The sequence below is a fragment of the Chiloscyllium punctatum genome, chromosome 3 (assembly GCF_047496795.1).
Source record: "Chiloscyllium punctatum isolate Juve2018m chromosome 3, sChiPun1.3, whole genome shotgun sequence".
NCBI lineage: Eukaryota > Metazoa > Chordata > Chondrichthyes > Orectolobiformes > Hemiscylliidae > Chiloscyllium > Chiloscyllium punctatum.
The window spans coordinates 157,747,907-157,775,740 of NC_092741.1; the positions used below are offsets into that span (position 1 = coordinate 157,747,907).

General features: G+C 40.1%; 1 protein-coding gene across 12 annotated transcripts in view; it reads right to left on the reverse strand.

Moving 5' to 3' along the window:
- Positions 1 to 27,834, reverse strand: part of LOC140467006 (DNA (cytosine-5)-methyltransferase 3A-like) — a 638,661-nt gene that overhangs the window by 573,145 nt on the left and 37,682 nt on the right. For 10 of the 12 annotated variants that reach the window (XM_072563080.1, XM_072563028.1, XM_072563020.1 and 7 more), the window contains exon 3: positions 1,011 to 1,088. The exons of 1 other annotated variant lie outside the window; for it this stretch is intronic. In XM_072563080.1, the coding sequence (XP_072419181.1) occupies positions 1,011 to 1,088 (78 nt within the window). Of the gene's footprint in view, positions 1 to 1,010; positions 1,089 to 3,712; positions 3,897 to 27,834 lie in introns of all 12 variants that reach the window. One more of the 12 variants, XM_072563064.1, reaches the window with a different exon arrangement.

Consider the following 27,834-nt stretch of genomic DNA (forward strand, 5'->3'; position numbering starts at 1 on the left):
TTCTAGCTGCTATTGTGATATTAACTGTACACTGGGCAGATGTAAGTTTAGCCATGTAACTAAGTGATTACAATCTTAACCTGTGATGCCTTCCAAAAGTAGCATTTTCAATCCTACTTATAAGTAAGTGAAGTACAACATTAAATGTCTCTCTTGATATAAGGAACAGTGAGATGTTACTTCTCTGTCAGTAAAATGCAGTTATAACACAAAATTATGCAAATAAATGGGGAATTGAATTGAAAATCTTTGGAATTGTCTGTACTCAGCGGAAACACCTTCCTTCCCTGTACAATAATCTCAAATGAGAAGTATGTATATTGTGTCAGTCTGGTTTCTAATGGAATAGTTCCACAACCTATACTTCTGCACTAATTAGTGTTAAACTGCAGTCATGTCTCCACCAAAATGACTTGCTGGCTAATGGAATGGATAACAGGTTTCCTGTGTGCCCATGTGGAACAAAGTTGTAAATGTAAGTTATTTTCTAAATGGTTTTGCTCCATGAAGAATAATGAGGAAATATGCCCACATTGGTCAAGGCTTTCTTTAGGTTTAGATTCAAACACATTATTGGACATTACATTGGCCCTTTGACAATAGAATGCAGAGTGTTGATGCTTAAACAAGATTCAAAAAATAGAGTGAAGCTAATGGGAAACACTGGAAGGAATGAGAGAAACAAACCTAATGACATCTTAAAAATGAATATAATTCTGGGAAAGAAAAGTTTTCAAGGGTCATATGGATCATTCTTTTTAAGTGCCTTGATGTTTGACGCAGTCACTCAACCAGCAATTATGTTACGAAGAAAGAGTAAATGTAAAACAGTCACTGGAAAAAAGACCGTAAAAATTAAAAATTGGGATCAGTTGAGGGGAACAAAGGCAGCCAATCAGTTCATGTTCTTATCAGAATGTTGACATTGCATTAATGCATCCCTACCAGCAACCAGAGGACTCAGTGTATTTGAAAAGCATGGGACATTGAACAACAGGATCTGTGCTTACCATAGTTTGCTTGCGTTTTCTCCCTGGCCTGCCTCGTCTTTTCTCCTTGTTTCTATTTTTCTCTGGCTGCTCATCATTCTGTATCATAAAAACAAGGTACAGACAACCATATGATTTTTTTAAATAAATGATGATGTACAGATTATTAGAATGATCAGCAGGGCAAAAACCTTATATTTGCCATTTTCATTATGTATGGTCATGGACAGTTTATTTATCTTCAATTAACATTTTCTTCTCTGTAATTCATTAAAGGTTTTGGCAACTTGTTAATGCTGATTCCACAATATGAACTTCTTTCCATTAAGGTTGTGGTTTTCTGAACATTCATCTCTAAAATGATACTGTAAATAGATAACGAGGATATATCTCCAACACCAAGTATATGATATGTTCCTCAGATAAAGTTCAATGTCGGAGTGAATTTTAAAGGCAAAACAGACAGCAAGAAGTAATAAAGAATTGGAAATGCTAAAGACAAGAGTAAAAGATATCTGCTTTGTTACAAATCTTTGAAGATAGCGAGTGCAAAGTGGTTTTGAAGACACCTCCGAAGAAAAGTGGCAGCAAGATAGTAAAGAGGAGAACTAAGGAAAAAGCATCAGACCAGAGGTTAAGGATAAGAAGATGCAAGTAGTCATCTGTGACCAGAAAATATTGAATATCAAGCAAAAGTGCTGGGAAACATTGATTCAATACAACTAGTTTTGTGGGTGTATGCAACACATTTGACAATGTGTTGATAACGGAGGACAGATTAAAAAGAATACAGTGAAGTACAGATAATCCCGGTGATCCAGAGCAAAGTTGTGTTGATACCACAGGATGGTTAGAAGCCAGATTACAGAGATCCAAAAAAGGGTTGTGGGAAGACATACTGGATTTTGAGGCTATCTGTTAGTGAGATGAATATTTGTATATATTTGTAAATGATGATAATGTAGGATGGTCAAGCTCTGTATGATAAAGAGAAAGAAATGACTCGCAAAATGCTTCACAAGCAAAGTACTCTTCTGAAGCAGAGTCACATATTTGGCAAAATATGGCAGAAACAATGAGCTTAACTTTAACAGTGCAATAAGGTGAAAGTGGTCAAACCAGTCTATACCTAATTGTAATGGGGGTGAGGAAAGGAGTATGTGAACCAACCAACTCGCAGGAAGTAAGTCAGTCATTTCAGTAATATAACAGGGCAGCCTGTCTTCATTTAACACCTGACCTATCTCCCCCCCCCCTCCCCCCCCACCCCCCCCCCCCCCCCCAACTGTGACAGGGCCCCCACACTCCCATCAATACCCATTGCCCAATAATCTTACTCATTCCCAATATACACTTACCTGCTCTGAAAGGCTTTGGCCCTCTGAAACAGGTTTTCTGGTCAACAGGCCCCCTGCCTGTCAACCAGGCTGACTGTAGACTGGAACCTCAGTGACAGAAGAGCCTGTCATTAAATTCTGCACATCATTCAGAAAGCCCAATCCTCCATGTTAGCTGATCTCACAGCCTCTCAGAACTCACCTCCAGACTGTAGTCTGGGCCAATGTGCACAATGAGGTCTTACAAAGGTCAGTAACTGTGGATTTGCTGGTGGACTCTTCAGTAAAAATGTTGGCAAGGAAGCCTAGAGAACATCCAACTGTTGTCTTTGAATAGTGATGTGGAATCTTTTAAGTCTACCCAAATACACAGATGGGCCCTCACTTCAGTTGAATTATTAAAGGAGAGCTCCAACAACATAATCCCTCAGTACGTGGCTCTTTACCTTACTGCATATTGACATCAAATTGACAGTACTAGGACTGAGTCAAACTGATCTAATATCCTGATTCTTTTACACATTACATTAAAAAATAATTCAGTTTGAGTTTAATTCAAAAGTTCTTTATTAAATGGGTTAAATATTGGGTAAATGGAAAAGATGGCTCATTGAAAAGACAAAAAAGTTTACGTGTTGAAGAGTCATTTCCTCTTCACAAAAATAAACAGATGATTTCCCCAAACCATAACCAAATCAGGCATTGACCAATCAGCTGCTCAATGCATTGCACTTTTTGGACTTGTATGCTTTTAAAATAATTTTGAATTTTATACCTTTTTAAAAAAAAATCTGTAATTTTAAAAACCATTTCAGAAATAAATATTACAAACTGTGTGAAGAACATACTGTAATTTCTGTGACTCTTTATAGATGTTTCACTTTTTCCCATTAACTGGCATTACCAGAATATATTTTAAGTATTATATGCTTTTGAACAGTCGGAAACATTCATCATTGTTTTCTCATTTCCATAATACAGCTCTTAGGTAAGCACAATACAATGGGCAATAAGTATCTTTGTGCCTGGTAGTAACTGGGTGGAGAAGCTGTTAAAAAGGAATGGGAGACAGATCTGACTCTGATACAGTTTATTGAAATTTTTAGATGCAGGCGCCAGGAATATAATTGCCTGAAGCCAACTTTGTTCTTTAAATATGCAGATTAGGCTCTAATGATATAATTGGGGCCTGATTCTAATCTCCAGAAATCTACGTGGTGGCTACCTGCCAACACAAGCCTGTCTGGTCACAGAGACAACACCAGAAGAGGTCCAAATTAGTTTTACATTTGTATAGCAGCCACAGGAAGCAGGAGTGTTTCTCTAGGTGGAGTGTCCTGTGTGGCCCTCCCACTGCCCAATTGTGATTCCACCCCAACCACTTACCTCAGTGCCAAGTATAATCTCTTCCGGTTCCCAACAGCAGCTCATTTTAATAGCCGAGCCGTGGCTTTGTCTCAGGAAGTTGGCTACAGGCACACCAATGCGAGCCCACCATTTAAGATAGTCTGAATTTGCCTGTTGGTGCTCCCCGGGAGGTGCCAATCGCTCACTAGGGCTGAGTTCTCACCTGAGAGTTAAAAGCGACCCCATTATCTTTCACAAGAAGGCAGAACATAAACCCATCCCTCTGTACTATGTTGGTCTGCTGGTCAGGAAATCCAGCAGGACAAACAAACCCTGACTGTTTGGTGCATAGCCAATTGTTGCAGTACGTTTCATCAAAGTGAACAGTTTTAGATTATTATCATCACCAGGAGTTATTTTGCACATTGTAATTAATTAAGTTTAGTTTGAGGTGTTGATTAAGCTTCGTGAATATTGTCAAAAGTATAATTTTTCAAAGTTAATCAACTGAAAATGGAAATGAAAGGAAGTCAGACATTTCTGGTCAATTTTCTTTGTGCAAACTTACTGCTTATAATCTGAAAGAAAAGACTTGTAGTTATTTGGCACCTTTTCAAACCTTACAGAAACGTTTCACAAGGAGTTTGTTTTGAAGTGTTGTCATACTGCTGGAGGTTAAGCTGATTCGAGGTTGGATGACATTATTTAAACACAGTGTGGAGTTTCCCCGATTCTGCGGTCTGAGCAACAGTGGGAAAGGTGAGAGAACACAGAGAATGGAACAATCAGATCCTGCACACTGGGAAATCTTTTTCCAATTTTTCCCTCAAGACATAAATGATGACTTCAGAATCTTGCCATTGAGCAATGACTGCTTAGAATGACGCATTTGTATTTCATTAAAGACCCAGATCAGCTTATTTATACACCATGCCCAAATGTCTTCTTCCCAAGGATTAAGACATGCAAATTCCCTACATGGAAATCAGACTGCTACCCCTGACAACTGCTACATATCCAATTGCTCGTCCTGCCCATCATAACCTGCTCCTTCACAGTGATAAACTTGCATACTCTATGGCCATCAACTTCCTCAATCCTTCATCCACTTACATTGGCATTGGGAAACCACCATCCTCACCACATCATGATGCCCACTCTGACATCAGCCTGAACAGCACGTCTGCTCTTGCACATTTTACTCTGGAGCTCGGGGCACCTCAGATTTGCATGCTTTACATAGAATGCTTAAACACAGGATGCATCTTATCGCTGTTAGTTGCTGTCTTACTTCTCGCCCACTTTGTATTGTCAGTCTCTATCTGCTTCACACACACACACACACACACACACACACACACAAACTCATTCATTCTCTTCAACACTTATTCATGGGCTGCCAAACCTCTAGTGGTTCTCACACTTTCTTAGAGCAAAGGACCCACAGTGCTTAGTTAAAGCCTCCCAGCCTGCGTGGTTGGCGATGTTTTCTAGTGCAAAGGCAGAGAGAGGCGGTGAGGAGTGCTGAATGGTAAGTCTCTCAGAGGGTACGTGACCTGGTGCTGTATCATACCTTCAGCACAAACTCACCATATGTGCTTTAAGCTGATGGTCGTGGCTGAAGGTCAAAGTGAACAGTCCTTAGTGGGATGTAGAGGAACGACATTCAGTCAATGAATTTGTCTTGGGGATTGGACAATGAGGGACAGTCCCTACTGTCAGTCAGGCACTTACTCTGCCCAATGCCCTGGGCTCCATGGGCTCATGGCCTGGGGAGATCTGACTGGTTAGTCCTGCTGCATTCCAGAGATTAGAGGTCAGGGTACTGGGGATGCTGTTGAGATGTCAGTCTGGGGGAGGTTGGGCTGTTTCCTCCTGCAATGAGACAAAGGGGGAGATTGAGTCAGATGAAAGTGCATGGAAGAGCAGCTAGTGATGAAGAAGAGACTGGATAGATGGTGAGGTGTCTCTTCAGAGAGCAGGAGCTGTCTGTAGATTGGAATGATGATATGGGTGAGAGCCACTGAGTCAGTGATGATGTATGCAGCAGTGAGAGATGTAGTCCATGACACTTGGTGAGATGAGTGAGCAGTTAGACAGAGTGCGGGCCCTGTCAGTGTGAGCCAGCAGTAAGAGATGATGATGCCTTACACAGTGCAGGAGATCACTGCCTGCTTTCCTGCAGCTTGGTGTTCCTTCCCCCCAGAACACAGCCCTGACTGGGCCTGCTGGCTGTGTCCAGGCTGCTCATATTTGGTGGCAGTGCTTCTGCTGGCAGCCAGGTGGAAAAGAACCCTGCCCGCTCCACGGTGGAGCTTTTCTTGCATCTGCGCCACGTGTCCCGTAAGAATGGTCAAGCACCAAAATGTGGAGGCCAGGTCCTGGCTCAGAGCATCAGAGCGATGTGTGGCCAGGCCTTTCCAGGGGTGAAAACCAGATGATGTGAGCAGTGGAGAACATCGCTGCCTCTCTCGCTGTGGGTTTTCCACTAAGAGATTCCAATGAACCAGGATGAATGAGGTGATAATTGGATAATTTAATGAGTCAAGTCAATCTAATCCATGGTGGACAAGGTGCTATGATCTCATTAAACAAAACGCACTGGGTGAATCCTGCTTCTCTTGGTTGAGTGTGAGTTGTGTTGGGTTTGGTGGAATAAAACTTGCTGAGAGGCTGGACAGGTTTTCTCACTGTGTCACACATGCTTTTCCGATAAGAATGTGTCACTCACTGGACATCCAGAGGAGGTGCCACTCACACAGGCCACTCTGCAGTTTACACCCAGCGGTTGGCGAGGTAGTGGATCCCTCCACCTATGCTGTTTGATGTGGCAGCTGCTGCAACATGGTCCAGGTGGTAGTGCGATGTTGCTCAGGTGTAGGTGCCCTGGACGGAGCACTGCAGTCCAACCAGCTCACCTGCTGGTTGTCTGATGGGGTTTATTGCCAACACAACAATATGACATGCTGCAGACGTGACAGAACTGAAGAAAAACACTGCTTTCCAGTCCATCTGTTTTTACACACTTCTGGTACAGGTGGGGCTCGAAGCCAGGCCTCCTGCCTCACAGCTAGGGACACTACCACTATACCTAGACCCTTTGTTCTGAAGAAGGATCGCAATAATTCTGTTTTTCTCCCCACAGATGCTGTCAGACCTGCTGAGTTTCTCCAGTTCTTTCTGTTTTTGCTTCCCAAAGGTTAGTTTGAACAGTGCATTGGATAAGTTTGTAACGAACGGTGAGGTGGGCTATTAACAAGCTGCTTATCAAGCAATAAAGGTCATCAGTTGGGAACTCACCATTCCTGATGACAATCTCCCCACGCTGCCTGAGCAAAGAGCCACATTGTGGTGGAGTGACTCTCTCAACAACCAACTTGCCATTGCCCATTTCATTCAGTTGCTCATTAGATTCCACCCTTTAACTGTAAGTGGGAAATTTCTGCTGACACTCCCTAAGTGATAACTGACATTCATTGTCCCCTATGCCACGATAGAAATAAATTGTTTAAACTTAATCTAGTTGTTATATTTTACACACATTTCTGGTTCTGAAACTTGACAATATCTCTTTCATTCATTAAAGGCTATATTTTTGCAAACATGTGACTAGACAATTTTCTTTCAATTTATTTGCTATGGGATTACTTTGAATCTTAAAAATCTCCAATGTAATTTCCTGTAAATGACAGCAATAGTGCACAGTTAACTATTTCGAATCACAGAAATAGAATGTGGTTCCATGACAAAATGAAAGCCCATGAATCAAGCAATTAGAAATCAATCAAATATTTCTGACAACATTTTGAAAGGAGATCGTAACCGTGATTAGACGCACTGTCCTGGAGATTCCTTAGGGCAGACATCTATGGACATCCCATGAAACCGTGCAGACTAGTTGTGTTCGATCCTTGGCACTTCCTGGAGCTCCCTAGTGGTCTCCGAATGATGGAATCATTGCCGGCCCTTATTAAGGCAACAGCCAGAAGCAGATATTGGCATTGTCTCCATAAACTAGTTCTTCACATTTCTTTGTCTTAGACAGCATCTCACCTTATAGCCCTAGCAAATCTGCTGAATGAGTATGTCTTTATTTGGTCACATCAGTGAGATCCTGGTGACATTTTTTATTTATATTTATTTTAAATACACCAACAAGTCCAATTGCTCAAATTGGGGGGATCTGACCACCCTCCTGTTTGTGGATGGAAGGACACCAGGATTTGAGGTCGGTCAAAGGTAGCTGGGTATCACTGAAGCACTGAGCTGTGAAACTGAGGTGCCTTCCCACAAACACCACCAGCTACATGCAGCAGGAGGACACCCCAGGACCCAGTTCTGTTGTAACTGTCGGGATAATGGTCTGGAGAGTTTCATTGCCAATAAAAATATCCTACAATTAAAGAAATATTTCAGGTTATGGCACCTTCAGATATCAGAATCTTTTTCAGATAACAAAAAGGTAATTATGAATACATTTTACATAAGTTTATCAAACTTACTGCACATAATCATAAACAGCCAAATTTAATTATGTATGAAAATTAATATGGATCAAATGTTATAGCCAAAGAAAACATGAATTTAAGAGATTATATCAGAGAACGTATAATTAATGCACTTCTGTAAGTTTTCTGCAGGAATGATTAGGTGCTTATTAGTACCATAAATCCTAATTAACTGCAGTACATTCATCATCATTATTACTACAACATGGCAAATAAATCTTTTAGCTATAGGTTTCTACTTATGCCCTTTAAAGAAATCTCAGTAACACGAGTGGAAATTTACATATCCCCCCACAATTCCAGTAAAAGCAAAATCTATGTTGAGAAATTTTGAAAATAAACTAGTTCTCCATCAACATTGAAGACTTAAATGACTTCAATGCACATCAATACACAAGTTGAGTAAAGGTCAACTCCCAGAATAGCCAAAAGGAGAAGCAGTGAATGTAATTGATGTTGGTGAAGTTTTATGTGTGCTACAGGAAGTGGGAAAAGTACTATCACCTGCATGTTTTGCATCTGCCCCCAGTTACACTATCTCCTCAGAAAACTAACACCTACCCTTGAATTAAAACATCATCTCTCTCAATGCACTGCACTTAACCTACAGTATTGAGTAATAACATATCATAAATTTAGCATTTCAGTGATTTACATATTGCTATATTTAGCGGATTTAATTGAAGTCAAACCCGTTTGGAACCAATTGCTGCATGCATTGTCAGACTCTGTGCAAATAACCTGAGCTGATGAAGGATCATCTACACTCCAGATTGCAGCGTATTAAAGAACAATATGATATTGTCAAACTACATAAAAGCTCTGAGTTTAGTTTAGACCTTCCTCAGAATGGAATGTAAACACCCAGTTAGTTAGCTGAAAGTATTTGCTTTCTGGCATTGTGCTTTCTCTGAGCTGCCTTATCAGTTGTTAGAAAGTCTGCCTCATGCTCTAGATTTTCCAACCATTTAAAATAATGAATCAAAAATCATATCGGAAAAGCATTGAAATTTTGATATGTACGTTTGGTGGTCAAACGTTAATGAGATGTCCATGTATTAGGATCAAACCAAAGTTGTCTTTGGTCTCACACAGCAATGGATGTCACAGACAGAACAACAAAAGAGGTTCTGTACAGACAGTAAGTGTTTAGGTAGCAGATGATGAAAGGTCATAATCTCTGGATTATTCCCAGAACCACATACAAAATGGCATGAGGCAAATAATAGAGAAGTGAATGTGTGGCTCAAAGCCTGATGTGGTGAGAAGCATTCTGGTTCATGGGGAACTATATGGGTGCCAACACAGGCGGAAGTGAAATCTATACCATTGGGATGGTTTACATCTGAACAGCCCAGGGTCAGGTGCTCAAGTGAGCTCCATAACTGGGGAAATGGAGATTTTTAAACCAAATAATTGGAGGCAAGGGGTTAAATCTTGGAAGATGGTGGCAAAGAAAGTGGAGACACACGATCAAGGAGAAAAGTATTAGTCTGTAAAAAAATAAGTAGACCTTGACAGGAAGGCATGGAGAGTAAATCAATAGGAAAAGGGAGAGGTTACAAAAATCATAAAATGATGCAATTAATTGTTCTTTACTTGATTCACAGGTAGCCTTTGAAACAAAACAAATGAAGTAGAAATAAATTAATATTAACTATTAAAAGAGACATAGAAGAAACTGTCCTGAAAGATTTAATAAGCTTTGTGTTGAGGATAGTGTTTTTCCCTCTGTTAATTATATAGATGGGGATAGGAAGATTAAAAAATGGTGCAGGGTTAGCTCTGTTAACTAATGATGGTATGAGCACAATAGAGGGGGATGACCTCCATTCAAGTGGAGATGATAAATGATAAAGACGAGAGGTCACCTGTGGGAATGGAGTACAGGCCCCCTAAAAGTAAACATGTGGTAGGACAGAGTAGAAAGGAACAAATTATGAGGGATTTTACTGTAGATAAAGACTGAACAATGAAATGGACATCAATAGCCCAGAGGAGGAATTCATCCAATGTTTTTGGGATTGTTTCTTAGAACAGCAGGTTCTGGAGTCAACCTGACAACAGGTGACACCAGAGACCATAAGACCATAAGATACAGGAGCAGAAATTAGGCCACTTGGCCCATCAAGTCTTCTCTGCCATTCAATCATGGCTGATAAGATTCTCAACCTCATCCTCCTGCCTTCTCCCTGTAACATTTGACCCCTTAACAATCAAGAACCTTTCTAGTTCTGTCTTAAATATACTCAATGACCCGGCCTCCACAGCCTGTGGCAGTGAATTCCACAGACTCCCCACTCCCTGGCTGAAGAAGTTTCTCCTTATCTCCATTTACTCTAAGGCTGTGCCCTCAGGTTCTAGTCTCTCCTACCAATGGAAGCATCTTCCCAACATTCCCTCTGTCCAAACCTTTCAGCATTCAATTAGATTCCCCCCATCCCTCAAAACACCATTGAGTGTAGCCTCAGAGTCCTCAAACGTTCCTCATATGTTAGACTTTTCATTCCTGGGAAATTGGAACATAGAACGTACAGCACAGTAGAGGCTCTTTGGCCCTCTATATTGTGCTGGCCTTTTATCCTACTCTAAGATCAGACTAACCTATATACCCTCCATTGTACTGACTTCCATGTGCCTATTCAAGGGTCATTTTAAAGTTCTTAATGTCCCTAATTCTACCACCACTGCTGGCAATGCAGTCCACACACCCACCACTCTCTGTGTAAAGAACCTACCTCTGACATCTCCCCTGTACCTTCCTCCAATCAGCTTAAAATTATGCCCCCTTGTGATAGACATTTCCACCATGGGAAAAACTTTCTGGCTATCCACTCATCATCTTGTACAGCTCCATCAAGTCACCTCTCATCCTTCTTCACTCCAATGAGAAAAGCCCTAGCTCCCTCAACCTTTCTTCATAAGTCATACCCTCCAGTCCAGGCAGCATCCTGTAAACCTCCTCTGCACCCTCTCTCAAGCTTCCACATCCTTCCTATAATGAGGTGACCAGAACTGAACACAACATTCCAAGTGTGGTCTAACCAGGACTCTACAGAGTTGCAGTATAACCTCATAATTCTTAAACTCAATCCCCCTGCTAATGAAAGCCACATCATATGCCTTCTTAACAACCCTATCAATTTGCGTGGCCATGTTGAGGGTTCTATGCACATGGACCCCAACATCCCTCTGTTCCTCCACACTGACAAGAATCTTGTCTTTAACCCTATATTCTGCATTCAAATTTGACCTTCCAAAGTGAATCGCTTCACAATTTTCCAAGTCGAACTTCATCTGCCACCTCTCAGCCCAGCTCTACACCCTGTCAATGTCCTGTTGTAACCTACAACAGCCGTCTAGAGCCCTGTCTGATCCTTGCCTCCTCAAACTTAAGTAAGCTTCCTTCTTCCTCTTGACTAGATGTTCTACATCCCTTGTTGCCCAAGACCCCTTCACCCTACCATCCCTTCTTTGCCTCAGTGGGATAAACCTGTCCAGCACTATCAGAATGTACTTCCTCAACAATCTCCATATTTCTGTCATGCATTTCCCTGAGAACATGTGTTCCCAATTTAGGCTCCCCAGTTCCTGGCTAAGAGCGTTATAATTCCCCCACCCCCAGTTAAATACTTTCCTATACCATCTGCTCCTATCTCTCTCTAGTAATGGTCAGGGAGTTGTGATCACTACCACCAAAATGCTCTCCCACAGAGAGATTTGACACCTGGCATGGTTCATTGCCAAGCACCAAATCCCCTCTAGTTGACCAATCAACATTTTGCGTCAGGAACCCTTCCGGGACGCACCTGACAAAAACTGCTCCATCCAAACTTTTTGAACTAAGGAGGTTTCAATCAATATTAGGGAAGTTAAAGTCACCCACGACAACAACCCCGATCATTCTTATGAAACTGTTCTGGACTTGTTCCAAGGCCAGTACATCCTGCCTGAAGTATGGGGCCCAAAATAGCTCACAACACTCTAAATGTGATCTGACCAGAGCCTTTATTGAGCCTCAAGCAGTGCATGGAGGAGAAAATGGGGATTGCAGATGCTGGAGATCAAAGTCGAGAATGTGTTGCTGGAAAAGCACAGTCGGTCAGACAGCATCCAAGGAGCAGGAGAATCGACATTTCGGGCATAAGCCCTTCATCAGGAGGTCCTTAACTGATGAAGGGCTTATGCTCGAAATGCCGATTCTCCTGCTCCGTGGATGCTGCCTGACCTGCTGTGCTTTTCCAACACCACACTCTCGACCCTCAGCAGTACATTCCCACTTTTATATTCTAGTTATCTCAAAATAAATGCCAACAGTGCATTTGCCTTCCACACCACCAACTCAACTGCAAGCTAACCTTAACAGAATCCTGAAGTAGGATTCCCAAGTTCCTTTGCACTTTAGATTTCTGAATTTTCTCCATTTAGAGAACAGCCTATGCCTCTATTCTTCCTACCAGAGCTGAGACTGTGCAACAAGAGAGGATTCATTAATGAACTTGTAGTGAAGGTGTCCTTAGGAAGCAGCATCCATAATGCAGTTGAATGTTGAGGGAATTTGAGGGAGAGAGGAGTGGGTCCAAAGACTAGTATTTGAAACAGAAATAAGGACCATGGTGCGGACGTGAAAGTAGAGCTCACTAAAGCAAACTAGCAAATTAGTTTAAAGGATATATCAGTTGAGATCAGTTGCAGCTGATAAGGGAACATTTCAGATACATAGAACTTTCAGGATGAACAGAGAAAGAAAAATTGCAAACTGGAGGACGGGTGAGGGGAGAGTCATTATCACACTTAAAGGAAAAGGCATATAATGATATTATTATGACCAAGGGTGCCTCTCTCTAGACTCATTACTCCACTGGTCATGACATAAATTTAAATGATTTATGTAACTAATCTCAATTACATATATTAGATTACTAACAGTGTGAAAACAGGCCCTTCGGCCCAACAAGTCCACACTGACCCACTGATGTGCAACCAACCCAGACCCATTCCCCTACACCTAACACTATGGGCAATTTAGCATGGCCAATTCACCTGACCTGCACATTTTTGGATTGTGGGAGGAAACCAGAGCACCCAGAGGAAACCCACGCAGACACAGGGAGAATGTGCAAACTCCATCGAGAGAGTTGCCCGTACTGTTAGGTGTAGGGGAATAGGTCTGGGTGGGTTGCACTTCAGTGGGTCAGTGTGGACTTGTTGGGCCGAAGAGCCTGTTTCCACACTGTAAAGTAATCTAATATATGTAATTGAGATTAGTTACATAAATCATTTAAATTTATGTCATGACCAGTGGAGTAATGAGTCTAGAGAGAGGCACCCTTGGTCATAATAATATCATTATATGCCTTTTCCTTTAAGTGTGATAACGAATTGAACCCAGGTCTCTAGCGTTGTGAGGCAGCAGTGCTAACCACTGTGCCACCATGCCATATTATTCTGATACCAACTCAACTGCAAGCTTAGGTTCAGATGAAAAAGATCAATCAACCCATTTCTTTAACAAATTATGAAAATTATAAGTTTACTATAAAATAACATATTCAGCCAAAATGCAGAGCTGGTTAACACCAACAGTTTAAAATATGAAAGAAAGAATATTTACCCCTTTAAATAGCCGAACACTCATGCCGGGTAGAGGAACAAGTAACAGATCACTCTACTGAGATTGACTTTGGAAAAAATAACTTTGGCTAAGAATTGTTAGTCCACAAAGGAAAAAAAACAAGATAAAGCATGCAATGTTCAAAAAATGTCTTTCCATTAAACCAGGGATTACTCAGGAACTGTTTAGAGGAACACTTTTGAATGCTTTTCAGAAAAACAGCTTGATCACTCACAAGGGTATCTCAGAAAGGCAGAGGCTGAGCTGTGTAACATCTTTCTCTCAGCAAGTTGTTACCCAATGGAAACCAAGTGATCTCCAAGCAAAATCCCTTTCCTGACATCCATAAATCCAGTCAGGTGATTTCCAATACGCCGCATGATTTGTAAGAAATGTCTAATTTGTTAAGAAACATTCCAATCTGTCTGAAGTGAATTTCTACCAGCCTTGTAAAAAATAATAGTTCAGGCGTCTACACAGAACTTCAAATAAACCACTGTTCACAATCCTTGTTGGATAAATGCCAGGCATCAATCCAAAGGACCTCGAGGCAGCGCCATAGAAAGATCAAAGGTTTCACATGAGCAGTCAAGATCTGGTTTCAAATGCTGAAGCCCACTCAAGGCCTGACAAGCCCATCATCCAAATATATTACACTTTATTCACTGACAGGTCCCTGTCTCCTGTAAGGGAATGTGTAAGTGGGGGCAGCAATATCTAACTGGCAGGTAGCTGCCACAGCTTCTCACCTTTAACTGAGCCAGGCCATTGCTGGGATGGTGCTCAGTGGCAGGGGTGAAACTGTTGGCGATCATGCTGTCCTGACATCAAATTCTCTTTTGCCCATTCCATTTTCTTATCGCCCCACAATCTCTTCTCATTTATAAGCTCTACTTGGTGTATGCACATGCATTTAGTTTCAACCCCCCTCCCCCCAACCCCCACCCATCAACCACATCATTGTGCTGTCTTCCTTTCAGTTTTCCAACAACTGTCACTCCATTTGAGACAGCAATCTATCACTCAATACCTTGCTGAAAGCTTTCCAAATGTTAAAAGGTATGACTGTATGACTATGTCGGCTGCAATATCTTTATCTACAAGCTAGCAGGTAACTCTTTATATGATGGAAATCTATTTTAGAGACTTTTCTTTCCCCTAGAAGCCATATTTCAGGTTTTTGACAGGAGAAAGTGAGAAGTGCAGATGCTGGGGATCAGAGTCGGGAATGTGGTGCTGGAAAGGTATAGCAGGTCAGGCAGCATCCAAAGAGCAGGAGAATCGATGTTTGAGCATAAGCCCTTCATCAGGGATTGATAACCTACTACTCTGTCCAGGTTCTCAAACAGGAACCTCCAATCATTCTTTCTCACAAATCCTCAGCAATTGAAGTTAATCCAATGGGTTCATAATTATTTAACTTTCTGGCATTTTTCAAAGTTGGTACAATATCCCGTCTCTTTAACCCAGGAGGTTTCTGATCACGTGTGCATAGTTCATTAAACCAATAAACTGGAACGCCTCATTGTTGAACCATATCTGAAACACAGTCAGGCAATAGAAATGATTTTGCAATGACATATACTGCTTCTCAGTTATTGTTGGCACCCTTTAATCATGTCAGCCATCCTATGGCCCAACACTGCTACTAAGCTACATACATCACTCACTTACACATAACGTCCCATTGCAAAGTATATTTTCAATAAATCAGCAAGTTATTTATCAGTTGTTGTACATTATACATTGAATGCAAAAAAAACCCTAAATGCAGATTATAAGGTCATTGTGGAAGTGACAGTGCTTGACACTGACCTTGAAGAAAACTTCCCCAAAGGCTTTGATAAGCTCTGTGCCAAGAATATCATCTTTCCTGTTGTTAATTTCATCCTGCAGCCAGCTAGAGGTAATCACTGGCTTCCCGCAACAGCCACGTCATTACAGAGGCTGAGGAGCCAATCATTATTGAAGGTTTTCAAAGAGAATAAATCAGGATTTAAAGAGCAACTTTTTATAATTATTCTACAGAAAGCAAACTAGGGACTGGGACATATACCGGCAATTAATGAAAACCCTGAAACAGCTTACATTTTTTCAGCATTTTGCAAACCTATGAACTTTTATTTAAGCATTAAATGGAGATCCTTGACATTCCAGAAATGTAAAGAGTTCAGTGCCAGAGAGAATTTACTAACTGTGAATAATACACTATTAAAAGCTCAATTTTTTTTTCTCCAACAGCAAGGTATAGTTTTTTCATGGGTTGTTGCATCAAGAATAACAGGGCAAGGATGAAGATCATGTCAGTTAGTGATTTCTAATTGAATATTATCTTTGAGCATTTCAACGTCATATCCTTCAAAGCAGTGGGGAATCAAAGTTTAGCCCGGCTCTGTTTCTGTGCTGTATACTCAATGAGCCAACAAAATATTGTCAGTAAATAGACCATTACAAGGGCTTTGGTGCAATGATTATTATAAGGTTGCAAGTCAGAAAAAAAATAAATTAACCTACCAATAAACTTAATTAAAATACACAGAATGTCTCTATTATCTACTGAAAATTATCTCAATAAATTGACAATATGAATACAAATTTAAAAAATGAAATCAACCTGTATCTCATGCAGAAATTCACAGTGATTCCAGAATATTTAGCTAAACAGCAAAACACACACCAAAATGGTAACAACTATAACTTCACCCACTCTCTAAAACTAAACACACATTCCTGCTAAACAGATGGTACTCCATATGGCATGACTCTGGACTTCTGTTTGTACTGCTATTGCTACTGTTTGAACACAAACAATGAAATGTCACACCCACATAATATTTTATGAATGGAATATTCAAATAATTTTAGTAAAGCTGTATAATAATTAGAGTGAAGCATGCAAACGTTACTATGTGCTGGCTAACTTGTATGTAATATATCTTGTTTTATGAACGTTGGTGATGCGAACGTGCACACTGAGAACTGTTACCCATTCTAACAACTGTAAAAATGATAGAAGAGATATCAGGCTGTGCTATATTTTAGGATGTGGCGTGTTATTGACAGTTATGAAGGTAATCAGTTTTGATCTTATGGTTTATGACACAGTTCACACTGTCAATTACTGAACATGTTTGTTCACATTTTCTGTTATCTGCACTTTACAGGTATGTTCTGTTAAAAGAAGATGCTCCAGATCAATTTCAGCCATCAAGTCCTGATTGATCATTCCAGGAGAGGTCAATGTTTAAGACAGTAGCAGTGGGCAGTATGTGAAGAGAGGGTGAGAGCCAGTTAGCTCAGGGGGCAAGATGATTTGATTCTTGTTTGGATTGAAATGGATTCGGGGCCAGATTCCTCAGCTGACCTGTTGTAAAAATCAGGACACTTCACTGTGGTTTGATGAACCAGCACCGAGAATCTTGTCACAAACATGCCTTATCGTTAACATTTCTCAGAAGACTTTGACAGATTACATGAAAAGGAATTTATTTCAGGTTTTGGAGACACACCTGGAGTGGTTTCTTCTAAAGAGATCACAGAAGATTCACTGTGGACATCGGAGATTCTTTGTAAAATCGGGCTTCCTAGAAATCGCATGACTGGTGAGAGCTGCTGGCTTTGCTTTTCAGCCTGCTGCACCTATTTCGAACATTGACCAGCTAGGAGGGGTTCTTGTTTTATTTGACTAAGTTTGAGAGATGTCTCCTGAGAACAAGCTGCCCAGTTTTTCATGCACATTTCTGAAAAGAATACCTTCTGCATCAATTCAGGGTTGAACCTATTTGTTTTTTTGAAAGAGTGGTTGACAGAACATCTCAAGATTATAGTTCCTAAGAAAGCTGGGTCTTCAAGATATCCAAGACAACCATACATAATAAATGACTTGACCATATCTGCCGGAATAACACTGGAACAGACTCCAGAACATCCCACACTCTTTTCCCTTCAATAATGACCCATTTGCCAATGTGTTCTCTTTCAGAAAGCCAATCTCCACAAAGTATTCTGTGGAGTTTTTTTTTATCTTACCCTGTAGTGTTTGTGTGTTTGTTGCAGTATGTGTGTTTTTGGCAGTACTTTGAGGGACATGCAGTTACACTTCTACATTCCTCACTATGTATGTTAACCAATTATTACAAATATATTGAATATGGTTTGCTTGATAATAGACCCATAATTAGACTTGCTATGAAATCAGGTTGATGGGTCTTTTCTTTTTAAAAGTTGACCTAGAAAAGATTGGTCGTCCTGATAATTGGTAATCCTGATAACCGGAGAAAATATTTCCGACTGACGGCCAGTGGGACAATATGTTCTCTCGCCTTGGTTGTAGTAATCTGCCTTCAGGTAGAGAGAACTGAAGAAATGTAAAACTAAACGACATCAGCCAAGAGAAAAATGCAAACCACCTGAAAATTATAAAAGAACTGTGTGATTTTAGGTTGTGAGCGTTGCTGGTTAATTGCCTGAGAAGGTAGTACAATGGATATGAATTTGGTTCACCCAGAGTGACTGTTCCAGGATTTCAGCAAGAGTGAGGAATGATGGTGATACAGCCCAGTCAGAATGGTGTGTGGTTTGGAGGGAAATATACAGCTGATGGTGATTCCCATAACTCTCCCGCCTTGCTCAAAGAACTTATCTCCCTCTCTGCTGGTTGCAGTCAATCTGTTAGGCTCATTTCAGAGCAAAATATTACAGATGCTGGAAATCTGGAATAAATGCTGGAAATACTCAACAGGGTGACAGCATTCTTGGAGACAGGATGTCAGTTAACACTCCATCCATCATGTCAGGCTCATTCTTAGTTTCTGATTCTTGCATCTATTCGGTCTGACAGAAATGCTACAATAATAGTGATGCTTACTCATGCCCGAAAGCAAAGACAAAATTCCTTAATAATCAGAAGCAAACTGTCAGCAACCATCTGAGATACCAAGAGCTGCAGCTAAGAACAATAGTCCAGAGAGATTATAATCATGCTGACTTGTATAAAGGGATATGCTAAATGGAGAGAAAAGATTAGAGAACAAAGTAACTGAGTGTCAAGTCAGCATGAGCAAAGAAAAGGCATTTAGAAATAAATCAGCAATAAAAAAAATGTCAGAACCTAAAGGAGGAATTCAATGGTTGGAAGAGAATAGAAATATTATATTCCATGTATTGACTTTTTATGTACATCGATCATCATTCCTTATGAAGAGATTCAGATCTGGTAACACCTATTACTACAAAGGCAACTACAGAGATCAGAAGGAATCTGAGGAGGATACATGATGATGGATAACTGATGTACCTACATTGCAGTATAGTGCTGAGCATGAGTTTTAGTTAAATTGGAACTATCCCATAATGAGTTAGTGTCTGAATAGCACTTTAGCTTCCATTTTAGTGCTGGAAGATGAGACTAGAGTAGATAAGTGTGTGATGGCATGATGGGCTGTTGTGTAATCCATGACTCAATTTGTGCTATGGACAGAAACTGGACCTTGCATCACTGAAACAATCCCAGCTACCACTGCCTGTCACTCCTATCTCCATCATCCATCTGTTATGTCCCCATAAGTCGTGTCTGGTGTTCTTCCCCAAGTGTGAGTCCTTTACTTGCTGCAGGAGTCTAATTCTGTAGACCTAGCACTCTCAGCATGTGACAAAGTGAGGTGTTATGTGTAAAAGTTGTTTGATGGTCCCTTTTCAGACTCACATTTGGAAATGGCAAAAACTGGATAAAAGAGAAGTTAATACAAATATAAATGAAGATAACCAGTGGTTAACCATTTTCATAACACTTCATTGTGTTGCCACAACATCTCCAACTTGCTTGACACAATTAATTACTTTTAGAGAGTGAACTCTCTTGTCAGTTTGATTTATTTAGAAGTTCAGTATTCCTTAGTGAATCCTACAGGTTGGGCTCAGTGCAGCTGTGGTTCCAAAACACAGCTTTCCCAGCCAGGAGTATAATTGGCAAAAATTAAACTGAGTGTCACAGTTTCTCTTCGACATACTCACCCAGCCATACTTTAGGAGTAATGAATCATTAAACTTGCCTTGCATCCTTCTGACCATTAATGAGCAAAACTCAGGACTGGCTTACCGTTTTGTACAAGTTTTCTGACCTCAAGTATTTTTTCACTGGCAAGCTAGAAGTGTATTTGCTTTGTAAATGGATGACTTTTTTTGTCATATTTACTCTTCAAGTGAGTATGCAATGGTTTTGAAAATGTTTGTACTTTACACTAAACATCATTCCTATGAGAGGATTTCTGCCAATAGTAACAAACACAAATCAGTTAAAGGATTTGGCCTAATCCTGTGGTTTAATGTTTATAAAATTACTCTGACAATTTATGACATGATATGACTTCTCTGATTAGGCTCTTTGCCTTGTCACTCACTCCAACATATCTATTATTCATTATCTTTGTTTAGATTGCAGTGGAGGATTATTTTTGAAGTTATATTAATAATTAATAGAATACAGCACTTTATATTGTATAAAAATCTGATTAACAGAAAGGACAGATAACTATCTAATGATAAAAATTGAGAAATTAAAAAGTGGGCCATAGAATTTTAAATCATATCATAACAGTGCATTGCCATGATCTACTCAGACTAGGAAGTAACATGCACCTATCAAGGACCTGGATCTGAAGGTATATTTAATTCCATGTTGTTATTCACATTACAGGAGAATGGTATCAAAATACTCACATTACCACTGCAGAAAGCAACTCTCGTATCCAAACAGCATGGACACCCATGAAACGGAGCCACTTTTACCATTGCAGCACAGGCAACCAAGCTGCCTTTTATACCATAGGGTAGAGCATAACACCCAAACCCACCCCACCCCATCCCTGTAACCCTGCATTTACCTTGGCTAATCCACCTAGCCTGCACATCCCTGGACACTATGGGCCATTTAGCGTGGCGAATCCACTTAACCTGCACATCATTGCACAGTGGGAGGAAACTAGAACACCCAGAGGAAATCCATGCGGACACAGGGAGAATGTACAAACTTCACACAGACAGTCGCCCGAGTGTGGAATCATACTGGGGTCCCTGGTGCTGTAATCTAACCACTGAACCATCATGCCATCCATATGCCGTATCTTTATTCTATTCAAATCACTGAATGAAAGTCAGGCAGTTTCAAAACTGGGAGACAGTCCAAGCAACCAAATCACCATACAAGTTTCAAATGGCAGAAAGATGGTAGACTTGAGAGAATCTTTACTAAAATCAACATCACGATTGTATAAAGACGTGTTTGACATTACAAACATTCAATTCAGTAAATCCACACACTCAAAATATTAAAAATGTCAAAGACAAGAAAAGTGTATTTGTCTCATCAAAACCCCATCCAGTAATAATCTTAAATTTCACATTTTAACATTCAGCTCTGGTTATGGCATTTCCAACATCTCAGCTTTCACGAAATTGTTCATGACCATTACTCCTCAAAGATGGAGAACAACATTTGGCGAATGTGTGGGTGTGGAAGAAAGACATCCAGGCATTGTTGTCAGTGATACTACTCTTCTCCACAGGATCCCTATCCTCAAAAAGACATCATTGAATGACATCAGCTTGCCCTTTCACACTAGTGATTTATCTGTAAAATCTCCACACTTTATTGTGTGAGATTTATCTGAGTTTTTAAATGGTGTACTAATATCATACTAATGCCAATCACCTTCACTAGATCGGAAAAACTATCGTTATACAAAATAACTGCACAGAGACCGGTATTTCATCACTAAGTCACTCTTTATTTACATGTGCAGAATTCTGCTACAATGCGTTTTTCATTAATGCAAATTTGCTATAACGCGATTGATGAATTAGGGACACTGTTTCTAAAGTGTAAACTTTTAAAGTGTGCATTGGTTATAATGCGATTCCTTCCTCAATAGTTTAAATGGTGCTGTTATTACGCGTTTTTCTTATAACTCGGGATTCACAAGAATGGAACTACTGTGTTATAGCAGAACCGATTGTACATGGACTCTAACCAACTAGCTCAGAGCCAGTCCCTAGAGTAAAGAGGCTTTCTGAGACTTCTGTTTATATCTATCAGCCAGGGCTCCCTGATTGGGGCTGTTAACCTGAGCCAATCAGGGATCCCATATTCAATGAGAACTAGCTGGCCAACCTTGTTCTAATCACTATAGTATAACAACAAAATTTTAGTTTTTATTATAGTCCCAAGTTTATATTGTAACTATTTACTATGCTGTAATTAAAATTAAATGCATTTTGTTTCCTGGGTTTTATTTAAATGGTCTGGGGATGACAATGTCACTGGCTAGCCCAGCATTTATTGCCCATCCCTAATTGCCCCGGGGCAGTTGAAAGCCAACCACATTGCTGTGGCTCTGGAGTTCGGTGTAGGCCAGACCAAGTAAGGACGGCCATTTCCTTACTCAAATGACATTTGTGAACCAGATGGGTTTTCCAAGAATCAACAATAGTTATCATTAAACTCTTAATTCCAGGTTTTTATTGCATACAAATTTCACCATCCGCCATGATGGGATTCAGACCTCAGGTCCCAGAACATTACCTGGGTCTCTAAGTTAATAGTCGATAAAGTGTGATGCTGGATAAAGCACAGCAGGTCAGACAGTATCTGAGGAGCAAAATGGTCAACGTTTCCGGCTTAACCCTTCATCAATTGTTGCTGGATGATTTAGTGTCAGATTTGAAAGGGGAAAGGGGACACTTTGATTTAGTGTCAGATTTGAAAGGGGAAAGGGGAAATCCTGCCAACTGTGTCTTTAAGGTGAGCTGCAAGTACCAGCACCTTGCTGCTGAACAAATTGTAGAGCAATGTTTTTATTTCACACACAGAGCTTTTATTGCTTTTTTGATGAAGTTCTTCCTAAATCTGTTTGATATTTATTAATCCCTAATTCAAGTTTAAGTACTGTGGCTCAGCTTTCTGACTTAATTTGAAGCAAGTCATAGACTTGCTTTATTTACTTCAATTAATATTTTGTACAGTTCAGTGAAGATCCTCCTTAATCACATTACTTGCACCCACCAAAGAGCAGGTCTTGCTTGGAATAAGAACATATCTGTGGTTGAAGAATGGACCATTATAAAAATAAGAAGTCTATTTGGATCACTGCGGCTCTCTTCGCCCAACAGGAAAGGAGTTTCCAGTGTCCAAAGATGATAAATTTTGAATAAATCATGTGGACTATGAAGATACATGGTCATTGATGCCACCAAAGTAATATTTGCAGAGAGAGTAAATAAAAGGAGACAATGTGATGGACTAGATGTTCCATTGTTCCCACTGTAAGTCTTGATAAGATGTAAAGTAATTAGCCTAAAATTAATTCATATTTAGCAATGTAGTAGCACTGACACACTCTTATAGCTTCTGTGATGCTACGTGAGTTACCTTTTGTTTTTTTCTGCATCCAATTAGCAAGGTCTGAACTACTACATTCTTGGTAATTTTGCACACAAATTATCTACTGTGCAAAGACCAAACTTTCTGGCAATTTTTACCATTGTAAAAAAGACAAATTGTGCTGTTTTGATTTGCTGAAATTCTTACCAACTCAGATGGCTGAAATGGTTGTGTTAAGTCATACTGCAACTTTTCAAGTCATAAATGTGTTGCTGGAAAAGCGCAGCAGGTCAGGCAGCATCAAAGGAGAAGGAGAATCGATGTTTCGGGCATATTTTTCGAGCTTCTTTGATGCTGCCTGACCAGCTGCGCTTTTCCAGCAATACATTTTTAAGCTCTGATCCCCAGCATCTGCATTCCTCACTTTCTCCTAACTTTTCAGGTCAGAACAGACTTGCTCCCCACACACAATAGGAATCAATTCCCTCAAGGAAACAATTCATTGATCAATCAAATAACTGACAAAAGCCAATATAACAGTTAGTTGATGAATACTGTATGCAGTCATAAAAATCGAGTTTCTGAGACTAAATTCTTTGTCAAACAGTATAGGCTTTTTACATTGCAGAGTTAACTGGTCAGAGACTGGTTCCACCAACACTGCACTGAACAGCAATGAAAAAGAAGCTGAGATATTTTTTAAATTTATAAAATGACTAATAATCTCATGAAGACTGATATTAATTTCTGTAACTAAATTAAAATGTTTCATATTTAAAAGCAAAAGCCATATACACACAATTCTACAATTTCTCCGACTACTACATTACAAATAAAAATGCTACTAAGCAGTGCAGCATGCATTCAGTGAGGATTAAAACCCATAAACAAAACAACCTGCACAGCTTCAGAACTGAATAATGTGTCTCTAGCTGCTTCTTCAATGGCACCATCATCATCATCACCCTCATCTGCTAAACCATTCCATCAATAAACATCTTTGGGGTCATCAAATACATTGGATATCCCACGTGAATGATTTGACAACAATGTTTGATGTGATGCCTTAATTAGATTAGATTACTTACAGTGTGGAAACAGGCCCTTCGGCCCAACCAGTCCACACCGCCCCGCCGAAGCGTAACCCACCCATACCCCTACATCTACACCTTACCTAACACTATAGGCAATTTAGCATGGCCAATTCACCTGGCCTGCACATCTTTGGACTGTGGGAGGAAACCGGAGCACCCGGAGGAAACCCACACAGACACGGGGAGAACGTGCAAACTCCACACAGTCAGTCGCCTGAGGCGGGAATTGAACCCGGGTCTCAGGCGCTGTGAGGCAGCAGTGCTAACCACTGTGCCACCGTGCCGCCCACAAATCCTTCTCAGGATTCTGAGGATGATGAAGAGGGTAGTTTTTATGGAATTTAATCCTCGCTCAGTACATGTTGTGTTGCTAAGTAAAATTCTTATCTGTACTTTGATAGGGGGAGATGTGGAAAATAAATGAATTTATAGAAATATATAATTCTGGCTTTTGCTTTTGAATTTGATACGCAGTTGCTAACTTTGGAGCCCATGTGCTGCTTCCCTTGGGGAAGGTCTTCTCTCTTCCAAACATCCCATCATTCCACATTTTTCTCATGCTGACCTTGAAGGGCTTGCTTAGCGATAGACATCCAATGGTTGAACAAGGCTGGTCAGACGGTCAGGAATCACTGCATTATTGGATGTCTTCAATTTGACTTCAACAACATCACTAACATGGTGTGATCGCAATGTGAATGTTCCAGGTGTAAGAATGTTTTCCTTATGCCATAATCCATCTGAAGGAAACTCCAAAACCTTTCCTCAGATGTATTTTCAAGCCAGCTTCATTCAAACATTATCTATTACAAATGTGAATGATGATTCCATTTGGGAAATGTAATTTTGGGATCTTTTTTCCTCTGGGATATTGCCACTAATTAACCTTTGACCCATCAGGCGTACATGAAGTACAACAGCATAGCTACTTTTTCCATATCCAGTGGTCTTCACCAACAGGATTTGTTCTCCAACTTTGCTCCCTGCTTGGGATCTCAGTCACATTTCCAATGTAGACCGACCTGCTTTTGTTCATGTTTGAGAATAAACTGTTGAAAAGCTGTTAGCATGTTCTGTTGCTTGGAGATGATATGGGATTTTTGCCTTCTGTAAAATTGTCTCAGTTCATTAATCTGATATATACAATCCAGAGTTGGCTTTGAAACCTGCGATATTTAATTTTCTTACTTGTTTCAGGGGGTGAAGATAGTTGCACAAGAAACAGAAGCCAATCTGGTGATTTTTTTTGCATATTTTGCAACTTTGTGTTCCAACTGCTGCCACATACAAGGTTTTCTTCTGTTTGCACATTTTTTCTTCAGCATCTGCCTACACTTGGTGTAGAGTTTCCTCTAACCCATAAAATTCATCTCCAGTGTCTTGATTTCTGCAGCTGCTGCTCCATTAGTTCTCCACTCTGCAATTTCAACAATTTTCAGTTTGAAGTTTATTGTTTATCTACCAATCCTTCTAAATACCATATTCCTGTCACAATAGAGGACAGGACTGACAGGAACACGGTGTGCATCGTTCTGAATGTAGTTTTGATATCATGTGTTATAAAAACAACAAGATGGACTACTGCTTTCAGTGATATGCCATTTGATGAGTCTCTCAGTGAGTAAGCTTGCACCAGGGCAAGTTTGAATTCAAAAGCTAGTAAGGGATACATAGAGTTTGGCTGTTTTGGCTGAAGGTTCGGGGTCAATTTATACATGACAAATTCATGTATTTTTGACCAAAGATTGGGTTCAATGTTTAAATACAATTGACCATTATTTGGGTAGATACTGTAAGACAATGCACTGTGTGCAATTCTGGTCTCCTTCCTATCAGAAAGATGTTGTGAAATTGAAAGGGTTCAGAAAAGATTTACAAGCATTGGAGGATTGAGCTTCGGGAGAGGCTGAACAGGCTGGGGCTGTTTTCCCTGGAGCATCGGAGGCTGAGGAGTGACCTTATAGATGTTTACAAAATTATGAGGGGTATGGATAGATAAAGTCTTTTCCCTGGGGTCGGGGAGTCCAGATCTAGAGGGCATAGGTTTAGGGTGAGAGGGGAAAGATATAAAAAAGACCTAAGGGGCAACTTTTTCACACAGAGGGTGGTATGTGTATGGAATGAGCTGTCAGAGGATGTGGTGGAGGCTGGTACAATTGCAACATTTAAGAGGCATTTGGATGGGTATATGAATAGGAAGGGTTTGGAGGGATATGGGCTGGGCACTGGCAGGTGGGACTAGATTGGGTTGGGATATCTGGTCAGCATGGACGGGTTGGACCGAAGGGTCTGTTTCCATGCTGTACATCTCTATGACTCTATGAATAGAAAAGTCACACTTGCAACATCAGATTATTTTGCTTGAGCAGGAAACTTGACGAACATACAATAGTATGTTCAGTGGAAGAGTATGTTCTAATTTAATCTTCCTGGTGGCTTTTGTTATTTGCAGTAATATTTTGTGCAACTAAAGAGCAGCAGAGGGAACACTTCCAGTCAATTACGTTTCATGCCTGTTTGCTTAATGGGCTTATATTACATACTTGTGTTTATCCAGGAGTTAACAGTTACATAAAATAATTGCACAATGTTATTTAATCCAACATCAGGAATTGGACTGACATTACTCAAAATAATTTCACAGTTTCAAACTTTGCAGAAAGGGACTAAGTTAGTTCTCAGGGCTGCAATAAAAGCTCAAGGAACTAAGGTTCTAATTCATTGCACTAACAAATCTGGATTAATTTCTTAAACTATTAGAATGATCACGAATATAGAAACCTGAACATGAATTTATCTTCTACCCAGCCCAAGATGTGCAGAAATTTTCTCACCATGACATGAGAGAAAATCAAGTCAATGCTAAGGGGATTGCTGTGTCCTGTGACTCGAAACAAACGTGAATGTTTTAAGTTAAAAAAAATCAGATTGCAATCCTGAAAATGTAAACAAAACATGTACTCCTCCAAGATTATGTTACAGAGAGAGTTTGAGTTTATATCATGCTATATCATTTCTTCAGTACATCCCCAAGCTTTTCACCACCAATCAATGAACTAGATTAATGACCTGTTAAATTAGACTTAATAGTCTGGAGAAAATGTTGGCCAGGACAATATACTGCTCTTCTTAAAAGTCGTACAATGGAATTTATTTTCATACCAAATTTGGACCTAATTTAGTGTTTCATGGCATTCTGACAATGCTGCACAACTCAGTTCTGCACTTGCTGTCAGCTGACATTATGAGGTTGTGTCACAAAGTCCAAGTTAAAAACCCACAACCATCTGATTCAACAGCACTGAGACTCTCAAACTGAACTATATGATATTTATAATCATGGAGATAAAACTGACCCAATTTGAGACATGAATGATGTCAAAAAGAACAAGAAATCAGCCAACTAAAAAAAAACTGGATTATAAAATGATTCTGAAATAGCTCAAGCAAGGAAGTTGGGAACTGCAACGAGCTCTTTCCAATAGAGTAAAAACAAATACTCAAGAAAATACAGATGTTCCTATGATTCTGCAATTCTTAAAATCAGTGAACATTATCCAAGTAAAAAT